Source organism: Callorhinus ursinus, unplaced genomic scaffold, assembly GCF_003265705.2.
Source record: "Callorhinus ursinus isolate GAN/ISIS: 27379988/994484 unplaced genomic scaffold, GSC_fseal_2.0 scaffold13, whole genome shotgun sequence".
In the NCBI taxonomy this organism is placed as follows: domain Eukaryota; kingdom Metazoa; phylum Chordata; class Mammalia; order Carnivora; family Otariidae; genus Callorhinus; species Callorhinus ursinus.
In genome coordinates, this window is record NW_027397075.1 from 28702442 (window position 1) to 28719494 (window position 17053).

At 37.0% G+C, this 17053-nt stretch overlaps 1 protein-coding gene across 2 annotated transcripts in view; it reads right to left on the reverse strand.

The window, feature by feature from the left end:
• KIFAP3 (kinesin associated protein 3) overlaps nt 1–17053 on the reverse strand; it is a 223801-nt gene extending 206748 nt beyond the window's left edge. Inside the window, exons 1-2 of one of the 2 annotated variants that reach the window (XM_073900002.1) lie at nt 16738–17053; nt 15688–15807 (exon numbers count right to left, since the gene is read on the reverse strand). In XM_073900002.1, the coding sequence (XP_073756103.1) occupies nt 15688–15767 (80 nt within the window). In that variant the 5' untranslated portion in view covers nt 15768–15807; nt 16738–17053. The remainder of the gene's footprint in view (nt 1–15687; nt 15808–16737) is intronic. The other variant, XM_025877952.2, reaches the window with a different exon arrangement.

Consider the following 17053-nt stretch of genomic DNA (forward strand, 5'->3'; position numbering starts at 1 on the left):
TGCTCATTACAACACATACCCTCCCCAGTGTCCATCACCCTGTTACCCCATCCTTCCACATCCCTCCCTTCCAACAACCCTCAGTTTGTTTCCTATGATTAAGAGTCTCTCTTATGGTTTGTCTCTCTCTCTCTCTTTTGTTTCATTTTTTTCCTCTCTTCCCCTATGATCCTCTGCCTTGTTTCCTAAATTTCACATATCAGTGAAATCATATTATTATTATCTTTCTGATTGACTTATTTCACTTAGCATTAAACCCTCTAGTTCCATCCACATTGTTGCAAATGGCAAGATTTCCCCTGTACATTTTTTAAAGCTGCTAACAAAACATCCAAGATGTTCCCATCATAATCAAGGCAAATGATATCACAATACAGAAACCAAGAAAGCTTTCCTGGAGAAATGCGTGTCTTCTTCCTGAATTATCTGTAAATTTTCAATGACGTCTGCAATGAACTGGCTAGCCACTTGGGCTTCTTCTCCAAGACGTCCAGACCGAAATCTCGATGAACACAAAGGTGATAGATCCACATTAGGAACAACATTTAAATCACAAGATTTAATTAAGATTATTTTAAGATCCCCTATGAATCGGGCGCCTGAGTGGCTCAGTCAGTTAAGCGTCTGCTTTTGGCTCAGGTCATGATCCCAGCGCCCTGGGATCGAGTTTCGCGTTGGGCTCCCTGCTCCGTGGGGAGCCTGCTTCTCCCTTTGCCTCTCTCTCTGTGTCTTTCATGAATAAATGGATAAAATGTTTAAAAAAAAAGATCCTCTATGAATCAAAAAGGAAAAGACAGAAAACCCAGTGAAATGGACAAAGAAGAAAAAGAGGAAATAGGAATAACAAGAAAGTAAACAAAACATGAAAAGTGCTCAACCTCAATAGTAACCAGGAAGATGCCAATTAAGACCATAAAAAGATACTATTTTACACTGGCCAGGTTGCAAAAATTAAGAAGTCTGAATACACCCAGTGCTGGTGAAAGTGTAAAGCCCTGGAAATTGCTTGGTAAACATTTCAGGTGTGAGTGCATTGTGACTACCCTTGAGAATAAAATGTCTTGTATTATTTTGCAAAGTTGGACAGGCACATAACCCTAACTCTCTGCAATTCTACTCCTATATGTATATACCTCAGAAAATTCAAGCCCATGTGCACATTAAGGTTTGTTCCAGACTTACCAGAGCAGTATTGTGAATAATAGAAAAAGAAAAACTGAAAAAGAACTCCAAAGTATTTTCACAAAATGGTTAAATACATCTGAATTACTTGTACTATACAATATTAAGCAGCAGAGAAAGTTTATGAACTAGAACTACACAAACCACATGGATGAATATTAGAAACATTACACTGAATGAAAAGAGCAAATTGCATGTGATTACATACAGTATGATAACTTTTCAACATTTTTCAATGTAACTTACAATAAAATGCATTCTTTTTGGTGTGCAGTTCTATGAGTTTTGATTAGTGTGTAAGTCGTGTAACCACTACATAATCAAAATATAAAGCAATCCCATCATCCCTTCAAATTCTTTTGTGTCCCTTAGGAATCACCCAATTCCCCTAACCCCATGCTCTGGTAAATACTGATCTGTTTTCTGTTCCTTTAACTTTTCCTTTTCCAGAATGTTGTCTTAATATAATCATACATGATGTAGCTTTTTATGCCTGATTTCTTTCACTTAGATAATACATTTGAAAGTCATCCATGTTGTGTTTCAGTAATGCATTGCTTTTTTTTTTTTCAGTAACTTATTCCTGTTTTATTGTTAGGTAATATTCTATGTATGAATGTACCACACTACAAAAAGCACTATAAATACTTACATACAGGTTTCTGTGTGAACCAAAGTTCTCTTCTCTCCTGTACAAACACCTAGGAATAAGATTGCTCAGTTTATGGTAAATACATGAATGATTCTATAAAACTGCCAGACTCTTTTCCAAAGTGACTGTGCTGTTATGCATTCCCACTAACAATGTAGGAGTTTAGATTGATCCACATTCTCACCAGCACTTTAGTATTGTCAAGTGTTTTTTGTTTGTTGTTTACTTTAGTTATCTTAACCTGTGCAGGGCTATCTCATTTGATTTAATTTGTATTTCCCTGGTGATTAATGATATGAGCATCTTTTCATGTTCTTATTTACCATTTGTATATATATATACCATTTTTGAAGTCTCTGCCCAAATATTTTGTTCACTTTTTATGTTTTTGCTGGATTGATCAAACTGATCAGAGAGATAGCAACAGATAGATAGAGATGTAGAGAAATTATTGATTTATGAAATGAAAGGACATCACTGAGATTTTACAGGTATACATAAAAATGATAATAAGGAAATACTGTGAATAATTTTATACTGATAGATTTAACAACTTCAAATGGACAAATATCTTGAAAGATGCTTATTACTAAAACTGAGACAAGAGGAAATAGAAAATGGTAATGCTCTGTGTGTGTGTGTGTGTATGTATATATATAAAATGGAATATTATGGAATATTATGCAGCTGTTAAAAAGAATTAAAAAGAATGAGATCTTGCCACTTGTGACAACATGGATGAAATTAGAGGGTATTATAAGTAAAATAAGCAGACTGAGAAAGACAAATATGGCATTTGTCTTTCTCAGTCTGACTTACATATCTCTTAAAGAAATCAAATGCCTAATTGCAGTTTTTCCCACAAAGAAGACTCCAGACACAGCATCACTGATGAATTCTACCTAGGAAAAGATGTCAAATTATATATTCATGCAGAAAATAGAGAATGAAGGAATTTTTACCAACTCATTTAATTATGTCATTATGTTTCTATAAAAAATATCATTGGACTTTTGATATGGTTGTGTTGAATCTGTAAAATCACTTTGGATAGTACGAACATTTTGACAATATTCTTCCAATCCATGAACACAGGATGTCTTTCCATTTACTTATGTCTTCTTTATTCTAATTTATCAATGCTATATAGTGTTCAGAGTAGAAGTCTTTTACGTACTAAGTTTATTTCCTTTTTTTTTTGTAAGATTTTATTTATTTATTTTACAGAGAGAGATCCCACAACCCTGAGATATGACTTGAGCTGAAATCAAGAGTCAGACTCTCAACTGACTGAGCCATCCAGGTGGCCCTCAGCAGGATTTTTTAAAAGCTGTTTTGGTAGCACTTATTGTGTATATACTTAAGTGTTTAAATAAGTATACACAAAGTCACATGTATCCATTTTTCAGGATTCTCACTAACTCAGATTGGCCTTCTCCCTGTGTGTTCTAAGTAAATGAGGTGGTGTTAAAAATCAACATTTAGAAAAGGTTTTAAAATATTAACAGATACATAAACATTAACAATTTAAGATCTCCTGGTATTAAATTTCACAAATCATGTGGTGTCAGATTCGTATGTTCTATTTTTACAAGCAACTACTTCAAGAGAACAAATTTTAACTCTGATGTCAATATTTTTCAGACATTCACAAGATCAACATAATCTCTAATCTGCCCTCTCATGATACAGTGCTACATACATGCACAAATTTTCTGATTATGTGATTCTGGTACTCTTGAAAAGTCTTTTTTTTGTTTGTTTGTTTTTGTTTTTTTTTAAATAATTTTTTATTGTTATGTTAATCACCATATATTACATCATTAGTTTTTGATGTAGTGTTCCATGATTCATTGTTTGGGCATAACACCCAGTGCTCCACGCAGAATGTGCCCTCTTTAATACCCATCACCAGGCTAACCCATCCCCTCAACCACCTCCCCTCTAGAACCCTCAGTTTGTTTTTCAGAGTCCATCATCTCTAATGGTTCGTCTCCCCCTCCGACTAACTCCCCTTCATTCTTCCCCTCCTGCTATCTTCTTCTTTTTTTTTTTCTTAACATATATTGCATTATTTGTTTCAGAAGTACAGATCTGTGATTCATCAGTCTTGTACAATTCACAGTGCTCACCATAGCACATACCCTCGCCAATGTCTATCACCCAGCCACCCAATCCCTCCCACCCCCCACCACTCCAGCAACACTCAATTTGTTTCCTAAGATTAAGAATTCCTCATATCAGTGAGGTCATATGATACATGTCTTCCTCTGATTGACTTATTTCACTCAGCATAACACCCTCCAGTTCCACCCACGTCGTTGCAACTGGCAAGATCTCATTCCTTTTGATGGCTGCATAATATTCCATTGTGTATATATACCACCTCTTCTTTATCCATTCATCTGTTGATGGACATCTTGGCTCCTTCCACACTTTGGCTATTGTGGACATTGCTGCTATAAACATTGGGGTGCACGTACCCCTTCGGATCCCTACATTTGTATCTTTGGGGTAAATACCCAGGAGTGCAGTTGCTGGATCGTATGGTAGCTCTATTTTCAACTGTTTGAGGAACCTCCATACTGTTTTCCAGAGTGGCTGCACCAGCTTGCATTCCCACCAACAGTGTAGGAGGGTTCCCCTTTCTCCACATCTCCGCCAACATCTGTCATTTCCTGACTTGTTAATTTTAGCCATTCTGACTGGTGTGAGGTGGTATCTCATTGAGTTTTTGATTTGGATTTCCCTGATGCCAAGCGATGTTGAGCACTTTTTCATGTGTCTATTGGCCATTTGGATGTCTTCTTTGGAAAAATGTCTGTTCCTGTCTTCTGCCCATTTCTTGATTGGATTATTTGTTCTTTGTGTGTTGAGTTTCATAAGTTCTTTATAGATTTTGGATACTAGCCCTTTATCTGATATGTCATTGGCAAATATTTTCTCCCATTCTGTCGGTTGTCTTTTGGTTTTGTGGACTGTTTCTTTTGCTATGCAAAAGCTTTTTATCTTGATGAAATCCCAATAGTTCATTTTTGCCCTGGCTTCCTTGCCTTTGGCGATGTTTCTAGGAAGAAGTTGCTGTGGCTGAGGTCGAAGAGGTTGCTGCCTGTGTTCTCCTTTAGGATTTTGATGGACTCCTGTCTCACGTTTAGGTCTTTCAACCATTTGGAGTCTATTTTTCTGTGTGGTGTAAGGGAATGGTCCAGTTTCATTCTTCTGCATGTGGCTGTCCAATTTTCCCAACACCATTTGTTGAAGAGACTGTCTTTCTTCCATTGGACATTCTCTACTGCTTTGTCAAATATCAGTTGACCATAGAGTTGAGGGTCCATTTCTGGGCTCTCGATTCTGTTCCATTGATCTATGTGTCTGTTTGTGTGCCAATACCATACTGTCTTGATGATGACAGCTTTGCAGTAGAGCTGGAAGTCCGGAATTGTGATGCCGCCAGCTTTGCTTTTCTTTTTCAATATTCCTCTGGCTATTCGGGGTCTCTTCTGGTTCCATACAAATTTTTGGATTATTTGTTCCATTTCTTTGAAAAAGGTGGATGGTATTTTGATGGGAATTGCATTGAATGTGTAGATTGTTCTAGGTAGCATTGACATCTTCACAATGTTTGTTCTTCCAATCCATGAGCATGGAACATTTTTCCATTTCTTTGTGTCTTCTTCAGTTTCTTTCATGAGTATTTTATAGTTTTCTGAGTACAGATCCTTTGCCCCTTTGGTTAAATTTATTCCTAGGTATCTTATGGTTTTGGGGGCAATTGTAAATGGGATCGACTCCTTGATTTTTCTTTCTTCTGTCTTGTTGTTGGTGTATAGGAATGCCACTGATTTCTGTGCATTGATTTTATATCCTGCCACTTGACTGAATTCCTGTATGAGTTCTAGCAGTTTTGGGGTGGAGTCTTTTGGGTTTTCCACATAAAGTATCATATCATCTGCAAAGAGTGAGAGTTTGACTTCCTCTTTGCCGATTTGGATGCCTTTCATTTCTTTTTGTTGTCTGATTGCTGTGACTAGGACTTCTAATACTATGTTGAATAGCAGTGGTAAGAGTGGACATCCCTGCCGCGTTCCTGACCTTAGGGGAAAAGCTCTCAGCTTTTCCCCATTGAGAATGATATTCGCTGTAGGTTTTTCATAGATGGCTTTTATGATATTGAGGTATGTACTCTCTATCCCTTTACTCTGAAGAGTTTTGATCAAGAAAGGATGCTGTACTTTGTCAAATGCTTTTTCTGCATCTATTGAGAGAATCATATGACTCTTGTTCTTTCTTTTGTTAATGTATTGTATCACGTTGATTGATTTGCGGATGTTGAACCATCCTTGCAGCCCAGGGATAAATCCCACTTGGTCGTGGTGAATAATCCTTTGAATGTACTGTTGGATCCTATTGGCTAGTATTTTGGTGAGAAGTTTTGCATCCATGTTCATCAAGGATATTGGTCTGTAATTCTCTTTTTTGATAGGGTCTTTGTCTGGTTTTGGGATCAAGGTAATGGTGGCCTCATAACATGAGTTTGGAATTTTTCCTTCCATTTCTATTTTTTGGAACAGTTTCAGGAGAATAGGTATTAATTCTTCTTGAAATGTCTGATAGAATTCCCCTGGGAAGCCATCTGGCCCTGGGCTTTTGTTTCTTGGGAGATTTTTGATGACTGCTTCAATTTCCTTAATGGTTATAGGTCTGTTCAGGTTTTCTATTTCTTCCTGGTTCAATTTTGGTAGTTGATACATCTCTAGGAATGCACCCATTTCTTCCAGGTTATCTAATTTGCTGGCATAGGGTTGCTCATAATATGTTCTTATAATTGTTTGTATTTCTTTGGTGTTGGTTGTGATCTCTCCTCTTTAATTCATGATTTTGTTGATTTGGGTCCTTTCTCTTTTTTTTTTTATAATAAGTCTGGCCAGGGGTTTATCAATCTTGTTAATTCTTTCAAAGAACCAGCTCCTAGTTTCATTGATCTGTTCTACTGTTCTTTTGGTTTCTATTTCATTGATTTCTGCTCTGATCTTTAATATTTCTCTTCTCCTACTGGGTTTAGGCTTTATTTGCTGTTTTTTCTCCAGCTCCTTTAGGTGTAGGGTTAGGTTGTGTATTTGAGACCTTTCTTGTTTCTTGAGAAAGGCTTGTATTGCTATATACTTTCCTCTCAGGACTGCCTTTGCTGTATCCCAAAGATTTTGAACAGTTGTGTTTTCATTTTCATTGGTTTCCATGAATTTTTTAATTCTTCTTTAATTTCCTGGTTGACCCATTCATTCTTTAGTAGGATGCTTTTAGCCTCCATGTATTTGAGTTCTTTCCGACTTTCCTCTTGTGATTGAGTTCTAGTTTCAAAGCATTGTGGTCTGAAAATATGCAGGGAATGATCCCAATCTTTTGGTACCGGTTGAGACCTGATTTGGGACCTAGGATGTGATCAATTCTGGAGAATGTTCCATGGGCACTAGGGAAGAATGTGTATTCTGTTGCTTTGGTATGGAATGTTCTGAATATGTCTGTAAAGTCCATTTGGTCCATTGTGTCATTTAAAGTCTTTATTTCCTTGTTGATCTTTTGCTTAGATGATCTGACCATTTCAGTCAGGGGAGTGTTAAAGTCCCCCACTATTATTGTATTGTTGTCAGTGTGTTTCTTTGCTTTTGTTATTAATTGCCTTATATAATTGGCTGCTCCCACGTTAGGGGCATAGATATTTACGATTGTTAGATCTTCTTGTTGGAGAGACCCTTTAAGTAGGATATAGTGTCCTTCTTCATCTCTTATTACAGTCTTTGTTTTAAAATCTAATTTGTCTGATATGAGGATTGCCACCCCAGCTTTCTTTTGGTGTCCATTAGCATGGTATATGGTTTTCCACCCCATCAGTTTCTATCTGGGGGTGTCTTTGGGTCCAAAATGAGTCTCTTGCAGACAGCATATTGATGGGTCTTATTTTTTAATCCAATCTGATAGCCTGTGTCTTTTGATTGGGGCATTGAGCCCATTTACATTCGGGGTAACTATTGAAAGGTATGAATTTAGTGCCATTGTATTGCCTGTAAGGTGACTGTGACTGTATATTGTCTGTGTTCCTTTCTGATCTATGCTGCTTTTAGGCTCTCTTTTTGCTTAGTGGACCTCTTTCAATATTTCTTGTAGGGCTGGTTTTGTGTTTGCAAATTCCTTTAGTTTTTGTTTGTCCAGGAAGCTTTTTATCTCTCCTTCTATTTTCAATGACAGCCTAGCTGGATATAGTATTCTTGGCTGTATATTTTTCTCGTTTAGTTCTCTGAAGATATCATGCCAGTCCTTTCTGGCCTGCCAGGTCTCTGTGGATAGGTCTGTTGCCAACCTAATGTTTCTACCATTGTAGGTTACATATCTCTTCTCCCGAGGTGCTTTCAGGTTTTTCTCTTTGTCTCTGAGACTTGTAAGTTTTACTATTAGATGTCGGGGTGTTGACCTATTTTTATTGATTTTGAGAGGGGTTCTCTGCCTCCTGGCTTTTGATGCCTGTTTCCTTCCCTACATTACGGAAGTTCTCTGCTATTATTTGCTCCAATATACCTTCTGTCCCTCTCTCTCTTTCTTCTTCTTCTGGGATCCCAATTATTCTAATGTTGTTTCATCTTATCGTATCACTTATCTCTCGAATTCTGCCCTCGTGATCCTGTAGTTGTTTATCTCTCTTTTTCTCAGCCTCTTCATTTTCCATCATTTGGTCTTCTATATCGCTGATTCTCTCTTCTGCCTCATTTATCCTAGCAGTTAGTGCCCCCATTTTTGATTGCACCTCATTAGTAGCCTTTTTGATTTAGACTTGGTTAGATTTTAGTTCTTTTATTTCTCCAGAAAGGGTTTCTCTAATAACTTCCACACTTTTTTCAAGCCCAGTTAGTATCTTTAAAGTCATGATTCTGAACTCTAGGTCCGACATCATACTAATGTCCGTATTGAGTAGGTCCCTGGCAGACGGTACTACCTCTTGTTCTTTTTGCTGAGGTGATTTTTTTCATCTTGTCATTTTGTCCAGAGGAGAATAGATGTATGAGAGAACAGAATGCTAACAGGTTAACAACGTCTCCAGCAAATATACTCTATACAAATCAGAAAAGACCTGAAACCAGGGGACAAGAAAGGGAAAGAAAGAAGAGAAAAAAAAAAAAAAAGGAAAAAGAAAAAGATAAACACAAATAAAAACAGAACAAAACAAAAAAAAACAGAATATGATCAAATATGATCAGGCTAGTGCATAGATCAGTGCCACACACTAGCTTTTGGGCATATTTTGGTCTGTTAGAAGAAAGTGCCTGCTAAAATTTTAAAGGAAGAAAGACTTATATATGTACAAAATAAGGGTTGATACAATGAAGGGATGGCAGATAAAAATGTAAAGATGAAAATTATAAAAGATTTTATAAAAGGAATTGATGTAAAGATGAAAATTATAAAAGATTTTATAAAAGGAATTGATAAGATAAGAAGTTGTTTTTAAAAAGAAAGAAGAAGATTTAAAAAGAAAAAGAAAAAAGAAAAAAGAAAAAAAAAGGGTGAGAATGTGATCAGGCAGGAGAATAGAACAAAGCCATACACTAGTGATTTAGGGTATATTTTGATCTGTTAGAAGAAACTGTATCTCAAAATTTTAAAGAGAGAAGAACTTATATATATATGCCAAAAATAAGGGTAACTACTATGAAGGGATAAAAATATGACTCTAAAAATGAAAAATGAAAAATGTTTTTTTAAAAAGGGATTGATAAAATGTTGTTTGAAAAAGGGTAAAAGAAAAATTCAAAAAAAAAACAGTTAAAAAAATTAACTTTGAAAAACTAATGAATTATGGTAAAAAAGCCATGAATTCTATGTGCAGTATTCCCCTAGCGCTGGAGTTCTCCTGTTCTCCTTGATCGGTAAACTTGGTCTTGGCTTGCTGGCTCTTCGCGCTGATCTTCTGGGGGAGGGGCCTGTTGCCGTGGTTCCCAAATGTCTTTGCCGGAGGCAGAATTGCCCTGCCCTTGTTGGTCTGGGCTAAGCAAGCTGCTTCGGTTTGCTCTCAGGAGCTTTTGTTCCCTGGAAGCTCTCCGTACAGCTTTGGAGGACCAGGGTGAAAATGGTGACCTCCCAGTCTCTGCCCAGAAGAGCTGAGAACTCGGGGCCCCGCTCCTCAGTGCGCCCCCAGAGAAAACCAGTCACTCCCAACTCCCCGGGCTCCGGTCGCACTCTGTGCTCATTGGGCCTGTGATCGAGCGTTTCTATGTCTGGCACCCGACCCCGTGTGGAGTCTCCAAACCCAGCAGATCCCTGCAGTGTGCTTCCACGCCGCTCCTTCCAGGGGAGGAAGGGGAGTCTCCCTGGCTCTGCCGCTTGTTGGGTCCCTACTGGAGGAGCAGTAGCCCGACTGGGCCGTGGATCACAGTTTATGGCCACCCTGAGCTGAGAGCCCGCACCTCAGCTCCATCTCTGCAGCCAGCTTCCCTGCTCCGATACCTGGGAGCTCTGCCCTGGTCATTCTGTGACCCCGAGGGTCCTGAGACCACACTGTCCCGCGAGGGCTCCACCCCTCATTTAGCCAGTGGAGCGACGTCCCTCAGCGGAGCCAACTTCTAAATGTTCTGATTTTGTGCTCCGCGGCTCTATCACTTGCCAGAAGAGGCTGACGGAGGCCCCCTCCCCCACTGTCTCTCCTCTCGAATATCGCCTCGGATTCACTTCTCCACACGTCCTACCTTCCAGAAAGTGGTCGCTGTTCTGTTCAGAGTGTTGTTACTCTCCTTATTTTTGATCTCCTGTTGAGTTCGTAAGTGTTCAGAATGGTTTGATCCCTATTCAGCTGAATTCCTGAGACCAGATGAAATCCAGGTCTCCACTCCTCCGCCATCTTGCTCTGCCCCCCCAAAGACCAGTTTATTTCCTTTTTTTAAAAAAGATTTATTTACTTATTTTAGAGGAAGAGAGCGAGCACACACGAGTGGGGGGAGGAGCGGATGGAGAGAATCTCAAGCACACTGCCTGCTGAGCACAGAATCCCACATGGGGCTCTGTCTCATGACCCAAGGATCATGACCTGAGCTGAAACCAAGAGTCAGACGCTCAACTGGCTGAGCCACCCAGGCGCCCCTAGTTAAGTTTATTTCTAAGCATTTTATTCTTGTGCTTAATTGCAAATAGGATTGTTTCCTTCATTTCTTTTTCAGATAATTAATTGTTAGCATATTGAAATGCAATTAATTTTTATGTTGACTTTGTATCCTACAACTTTATTGAATTTGTTTACTAGTTCTAACAGATTTTGTGGAGTGTTTAGCATTTTCTATATATACCATCATGTCATGTGCAAACAGAAATTATTTTCTCTTTCTCTGATTTAGATGCCCTTTCTTTTTCTTGCCTAATTGATCTGGTTGGTACTTCCAGGACTATGTTGACTAAAAGTGACAAGAATGGGCAGCCTTGCCTTGTCCCTGATCTTAGAGTAAAAGCTTTAAGTTTTTCACTGTCAAGTATGATGTTGGCAGTGGGTTTTTCATAGATGAAATTAATTATGTTAAAACAATTTCCTTCCATTCCTAGTTTGTTGAAATTTTTTATCATGAAGGGATGTTGAATTTTGTGAAATGTTTTTTCTGCATATGTTGAAATGATCATGTGATTTTTATCTTTCATTCTATTAATATGACTTATCATATTTATTGATTTGGGTATGTTGAACCATCCTTGCATCCCAGGGATAAAATTCACTTGATTGTGGTGGTATGATCCAGTTCAAATGTGCATTTGAATTCGGTTTGCTAGTGTTTTTCTGAGAATTTTTGTGTCTATATGCATCAGGTGTATTGGCCAGTAGTTTTCTTGTAATGTCCTCATCTGCTTTAGCATCAGGATAATACTGGCCTCATAAAATGAGTGTTCCTTCCTCTTTAATTTTTTATTTTTTTTGTGGAATAGTTTGAGAAGGACTGGTGTTAATTATCTTTTAAATATTTGGTAGAATTCACCATGAAGTCATCTGATCTTTGGCTTATGTTTGTTGGGAGGTTTTGGGTTATTGACTCAATCTTAGGATAGCTTTTCAAAAATCAACTCAGTTTTACTGATTTTGTTTTTCTAGTTTTTATTTCTGCTCTGATCTTTGTTAATTTCTCCTTCTGTTCTCCTATTTCTAGTTAATTGACATATAAAGTTAAGTTGTTTGAGAACTTTCTTTTTTCTTGATGCAGGCATTTATGACTATAAATTGCATTCTTACTGCTTTTGCTATATCCCATACATTTAGTATGTTGTGTTTCCATTTTCATTTGTTTCAAGATATTTTTTGATTTTTTACTTGACCCATCGGGGGTTCAGGATTATGTTAATCTCCACAGATTTGTGAATTTTCCAGTTTTCTTTCTGCTGTTGATTTCTAGTTTCATTATACTGTGAGGATACTATATATGATTTCAGTCTTAAGTTTATTAAGACTTGTTTTGTGACCTAACGTGATCTATCTTAGAGAATGTTCCATGTGCAGTTGAGAAGAATGTGTTCTCTGCTGTTGTCAGATTGAATGTTCTATATATATATCTGTTAGGCCCATTTGGTCTACAGTGTTGTTCAAGTCTACTGTTTCCCTATCGATTCTGTCTGGATTTTACATCCATTACTGAAACTGGGGTATTGGGGCGCCTGGGTGGCTCAGTCAGTTAAGCGTCTGACTCTTGATTTCAGCTCGGGTTGTGACCTCAGAGTCATGAGATCGAGCCCCATGTCGGGCTCTTAACTGGGCATGGATCCTTCTTGAGATTCTCTCTCTCCCTCTCTCTATGCCCTTCACCACCCCCATCTCTCCCTCTCTCAAAAAAAAAAAAAAAAGGAAAGTGGGATATTGATATTTCCTACTATTATTGTATTGCTGTCTATTTCTCCTTCAAGTTCTGTCAATATTTGCTTGTTTTCTATACTTAGGTGCTTTCATGTTGGGCGCATATATATTCATAACTATATATTTTCATGGTTGTCAGCCCAGCTTTATTACTTTCTGGAGGCTCTAGAGGAGAATCAGTGTCCTTGTCTTTTTCAGCTGCTAGAGGCCATCCACATTCCTTTACTCACAGCCTCTGTTCTCCATCTTTAAAGCCAGCAATGGTAGCCAAGTCCTTCTCATTCTGCCATTTTAGTAGTCCTCCTTCCATCATCACCCTTTCTAAGACCACTGCCAGGAAAGGTTTTCCAAAGGAATTTTAGGGATTCATGTGGGCCCACCTGGATAATCCAGGATAGACTGTCTATGTTAAGATAAGTCCTTGACTTTAGTCATACCTGTTAATTCCCTTTTTGTGTATAAGGTAATATATTTACAAGTTCTAGGGATTAAGGTGTGGGCATTTGACGGGGGGGGGAAGGGGAGAGTACTATTTTGCCTCCCAAAACACCCACTGTAATGGCTAATATTAAAACATCAGACAATACCAAATGTTCACAAGAATATGGAGCAACTAGAGCTCTACATTGCTTGTGAGAATGCAAAATGGCACAACCATTTTGGAAAACAATTTGGCAGTTTCTCCAACAACTAAGCATACATTTACCACATAACTCAGTAATTCCGCTTCTAGATATTTACCCAAGAGATATGAAAACATATTTCTACAAAAATTGGTGTCTACAAATGTTCACCGCTGCTTGCATAATAATATAAAATTGGGAACAACCCAAATGTCCTTTAAGATGTCAATTGATACAAATGGTGGGATATCCACACAATGGGTACTACTCAGCATTAAAAAACCAAATCGCTGATATATATAGCAACATGAATAAATCTAAAAGCATTATGATAAAAGAAACTATGGTTTGATTCCATGTAAAAGAAATTCTTGAATACAAAATCAAAAAAACCCACAAAAACCAAAAAAATATTATGATGGGAGGCTGACAAGTGGTTGCTTATGCCAGGCATAGGAGACACACAGGCTGTAATCAGGATGGGAAGAATTTGGGGTAATGGTTATTTATACATGTGAACACACTTGTCAAAATTCATCAAACTGTATACTTAAAATGCCTTTGTTTTATTGTATATAAATTATTTCTCAATTTAGTTGTTTTTAAAAGGCATAATAAACAAGGAAATGAGAAATTCATATTTAGATATAACATCATTAAATTACATAATTCCAAAGATAGAGAGATTTCAAATGTCTTTAGATACTTTTATATGTATTAATTTAACATTCCCCTCTTATTCCAACCCCCTCCCAAATTGATTATAAATTTTTTGAATGAAGAAACCAATCCCATTCAGCATATGGAACTTGCCGTGATGGTTAAGAGCCTAAATTCTGGAGTCAGAACTGGGTGTAGAGTATCTGATCCACCATTTATTTACTCTTTGACCTTGGGCAAGCTAAAAATTATATGTTTCAATTTTTTCATCTATTAAAATAAGAATAAGAATAGTTTATATGTCTTAGAGTTATTGTAATGTTAAATAAGGTAGCATACATAAATTTATACCAGGGTGATCATGACATAAATGTCAGTAATTGTTATTAGGTAAACTAGGTGTTTGAAAGCCATATGTTAATCATGTGACTCTGAAGAAATCACTTAAGCTGTGTCTTCTTAATTTAGAAAAATTGGGATAAATACCCCAAATATAAAAGATTGGAGTGAGTAGAAAATTAATTAATATTTGTGAAAATCTTGTAGACTGTAAAGTTATGTGAAAAGCATTATGATTTCAACTTCACCCTTAGATTTGTTCAACAGCATTTTGGATATTGTACTAGTTGCAGTGAGGAGCTTAAAAGTATAGAGAAAAGTAATTGCTACTTTTTGGTCTTATAATTCAACACAAAGGAATACAAAGATACATAAACCCCTCTATGAAAGAACCATTTAAATACAAATAACCCCAGTGATACATCAGCATTCCAAGGATGGTTTCTGGAGGGCTTTGGAGCTATTAACAGTCAGGCTGCACTGCTTTGGAAAGCCTGCTTGTTAATACTACAGTTTGCCTCTATAAGCAAAACTCGTTTTCTTGGAAGCTTTTTCTAAACTCCAGACTTAGTAAAATGCCTTCTCTGTTCTCCTACTGCATTTACTGTACATTATGGACATAATTTGTTTATACTTCTCTCTTTTCCAATAAGAGTGATTAAAAAGGTATAAAATCATGGATTTCCAATTACATTTCTAATCATAGTGCTTGGCACATAGTCATAACTAATAAATGGTAACTGATGCTGTATCATATAATGACAACCTTCAAGGAGCACATAAAATAGTCACTAGGTATGTAAGCAAATAACTATTGAACATATTAATCCATGTCATAATGGCACCATGAGACATGTGGAATGTTGGCATATAGAAGGGAGTAATCTATTCATCCTCTTGGGTAGAGTTCAGGGTAGGGCTCACAAAGGATGAATAAAAATTTTCTTAGCAGAGAGCATAATTGGGATATTCTAGGAAAAGACAATAGTACATAAAAAGACACAAAATCTTGAAACATTACGGTATCTTTAAGTAACTGCAAATAGTTTGAGATGTTTAGAGAATTAGGTTTGAATGAGAGCAGTAAAAATAACTTTGGAAAAACCATCAGGGAAAGATCATGGAAAGTCTGGTATAAGAGAATATGATATTTGGATATTTTCTGCAGGCATGGGGAGCCACAGAACTGTCTGAATATAGGAAAGTCATGTTGAAATTTATTACTTTTGGCAATATCAATTATTCTATACTTTAGCACACAGCAACATAGAACAGAGGTGTAAGAATTATATTTTTATTTTCCAAATATATTGCTTTTAAATTTCTTGATATGCTTCAAGAATCTGTAGGAAATCATTTCTTACCTTGTGACTGCCTTTGGGATATCATCAAATGGCCACTGTGGTCCAAAGAGTCCACATCCACTGGCTATTAATGCAGTCATCTTCTCACTTTTCAAATTAACTTGAGCTCACGATACACATCTTAAGGTAAAGGAGATTTTAGTTAAAAGGGCCCTTTAAAATACATCCTCTTCTTAAAGTAGTAACCTCTGTTTTCAACCAGTATGACATCAAACAACAACTATGACATCATTGGGTTGCTCCAAGTGTCAGGACAAGGCGGTAGGTGACCCACTAGGACAATAAATAATGAATCTCTCCGCTTTTCTTCTTAGCTTCTCTTACAGCCTGAACCATACTTTGAGAAAATACTTGTGTGTCAACCTGGTGATTCTTATAGACATGCAGTCAAATGAATACTCAATACAGTATAAGTGGAAGATGTGCATATTTAGTCATACATGTATCCATACACATTCATTCACACACAAAACCCCTGTGTTTGCGAATTTGTATATGCAAATATGGACATTCATGTTCAATTGGAAATTCTCTGCAAGAGAGCGTAGCTGTTGTTATGCTTCTGGAGAGATGCACATGGTACAGTGAGGGAGGTAGAGGTTCTAAATTTATTCATCCAGATTAGTTGTATTTATTAATTTAACCAAAATTTATGAGCAGACATTGCTTTAGACTCGAGTATGCAAAAAATGAATAGACATAGTTCTTGACTTGAAGAATTGTATCTAAATCTAGTAGGGATACACAGAGGTGAATAAATGAAATTCAAAGTAACACGTTCTATGGTAAAGCTACAATGTATCTCTGTAGAAACCAAGATGACTATGGAATCCTTAGTCAGACATTTAATGCCTATCCCACATAAGGCATTCATCTAAGAATTAAGGCTATTAAAAGAATGAAATACAGACCTACCTGAAAGGAGTTCAAAGTCTATGAATAGGCAATCAAAGAACAAGTAATTGGGGTCTCAGTCATATTTCCCACACACCTATATCCCACGTCAAGTTTTTCTTTTCTTAAGGGTCATGTTATTTTAAACTGTCTTACCTATTAATTTTGTTCTTGTAAGAAGATGCCACACTATCCCTTTTCAATTTATTGCTTCAATTCATAATCTCTCACAATGATAGAAATTTCATTTGAGTTGGAGATATTAAGTGAATCCAATCTCTCGTTCAGTAATGTTTGATACATATTATGTGTTCCAGGCACACAATTCAGAGCTAATGTAGTAGTCCGGATGGATAAATGCAGGCAATGGCTATATTAGCAACCAGATGTTCCCTCAGACAGTAGTCTGTCTATTCTTAGTAGACAGAATTAGAAAATTTTTAGACCTGGAAAGCATATGACAACTACTACC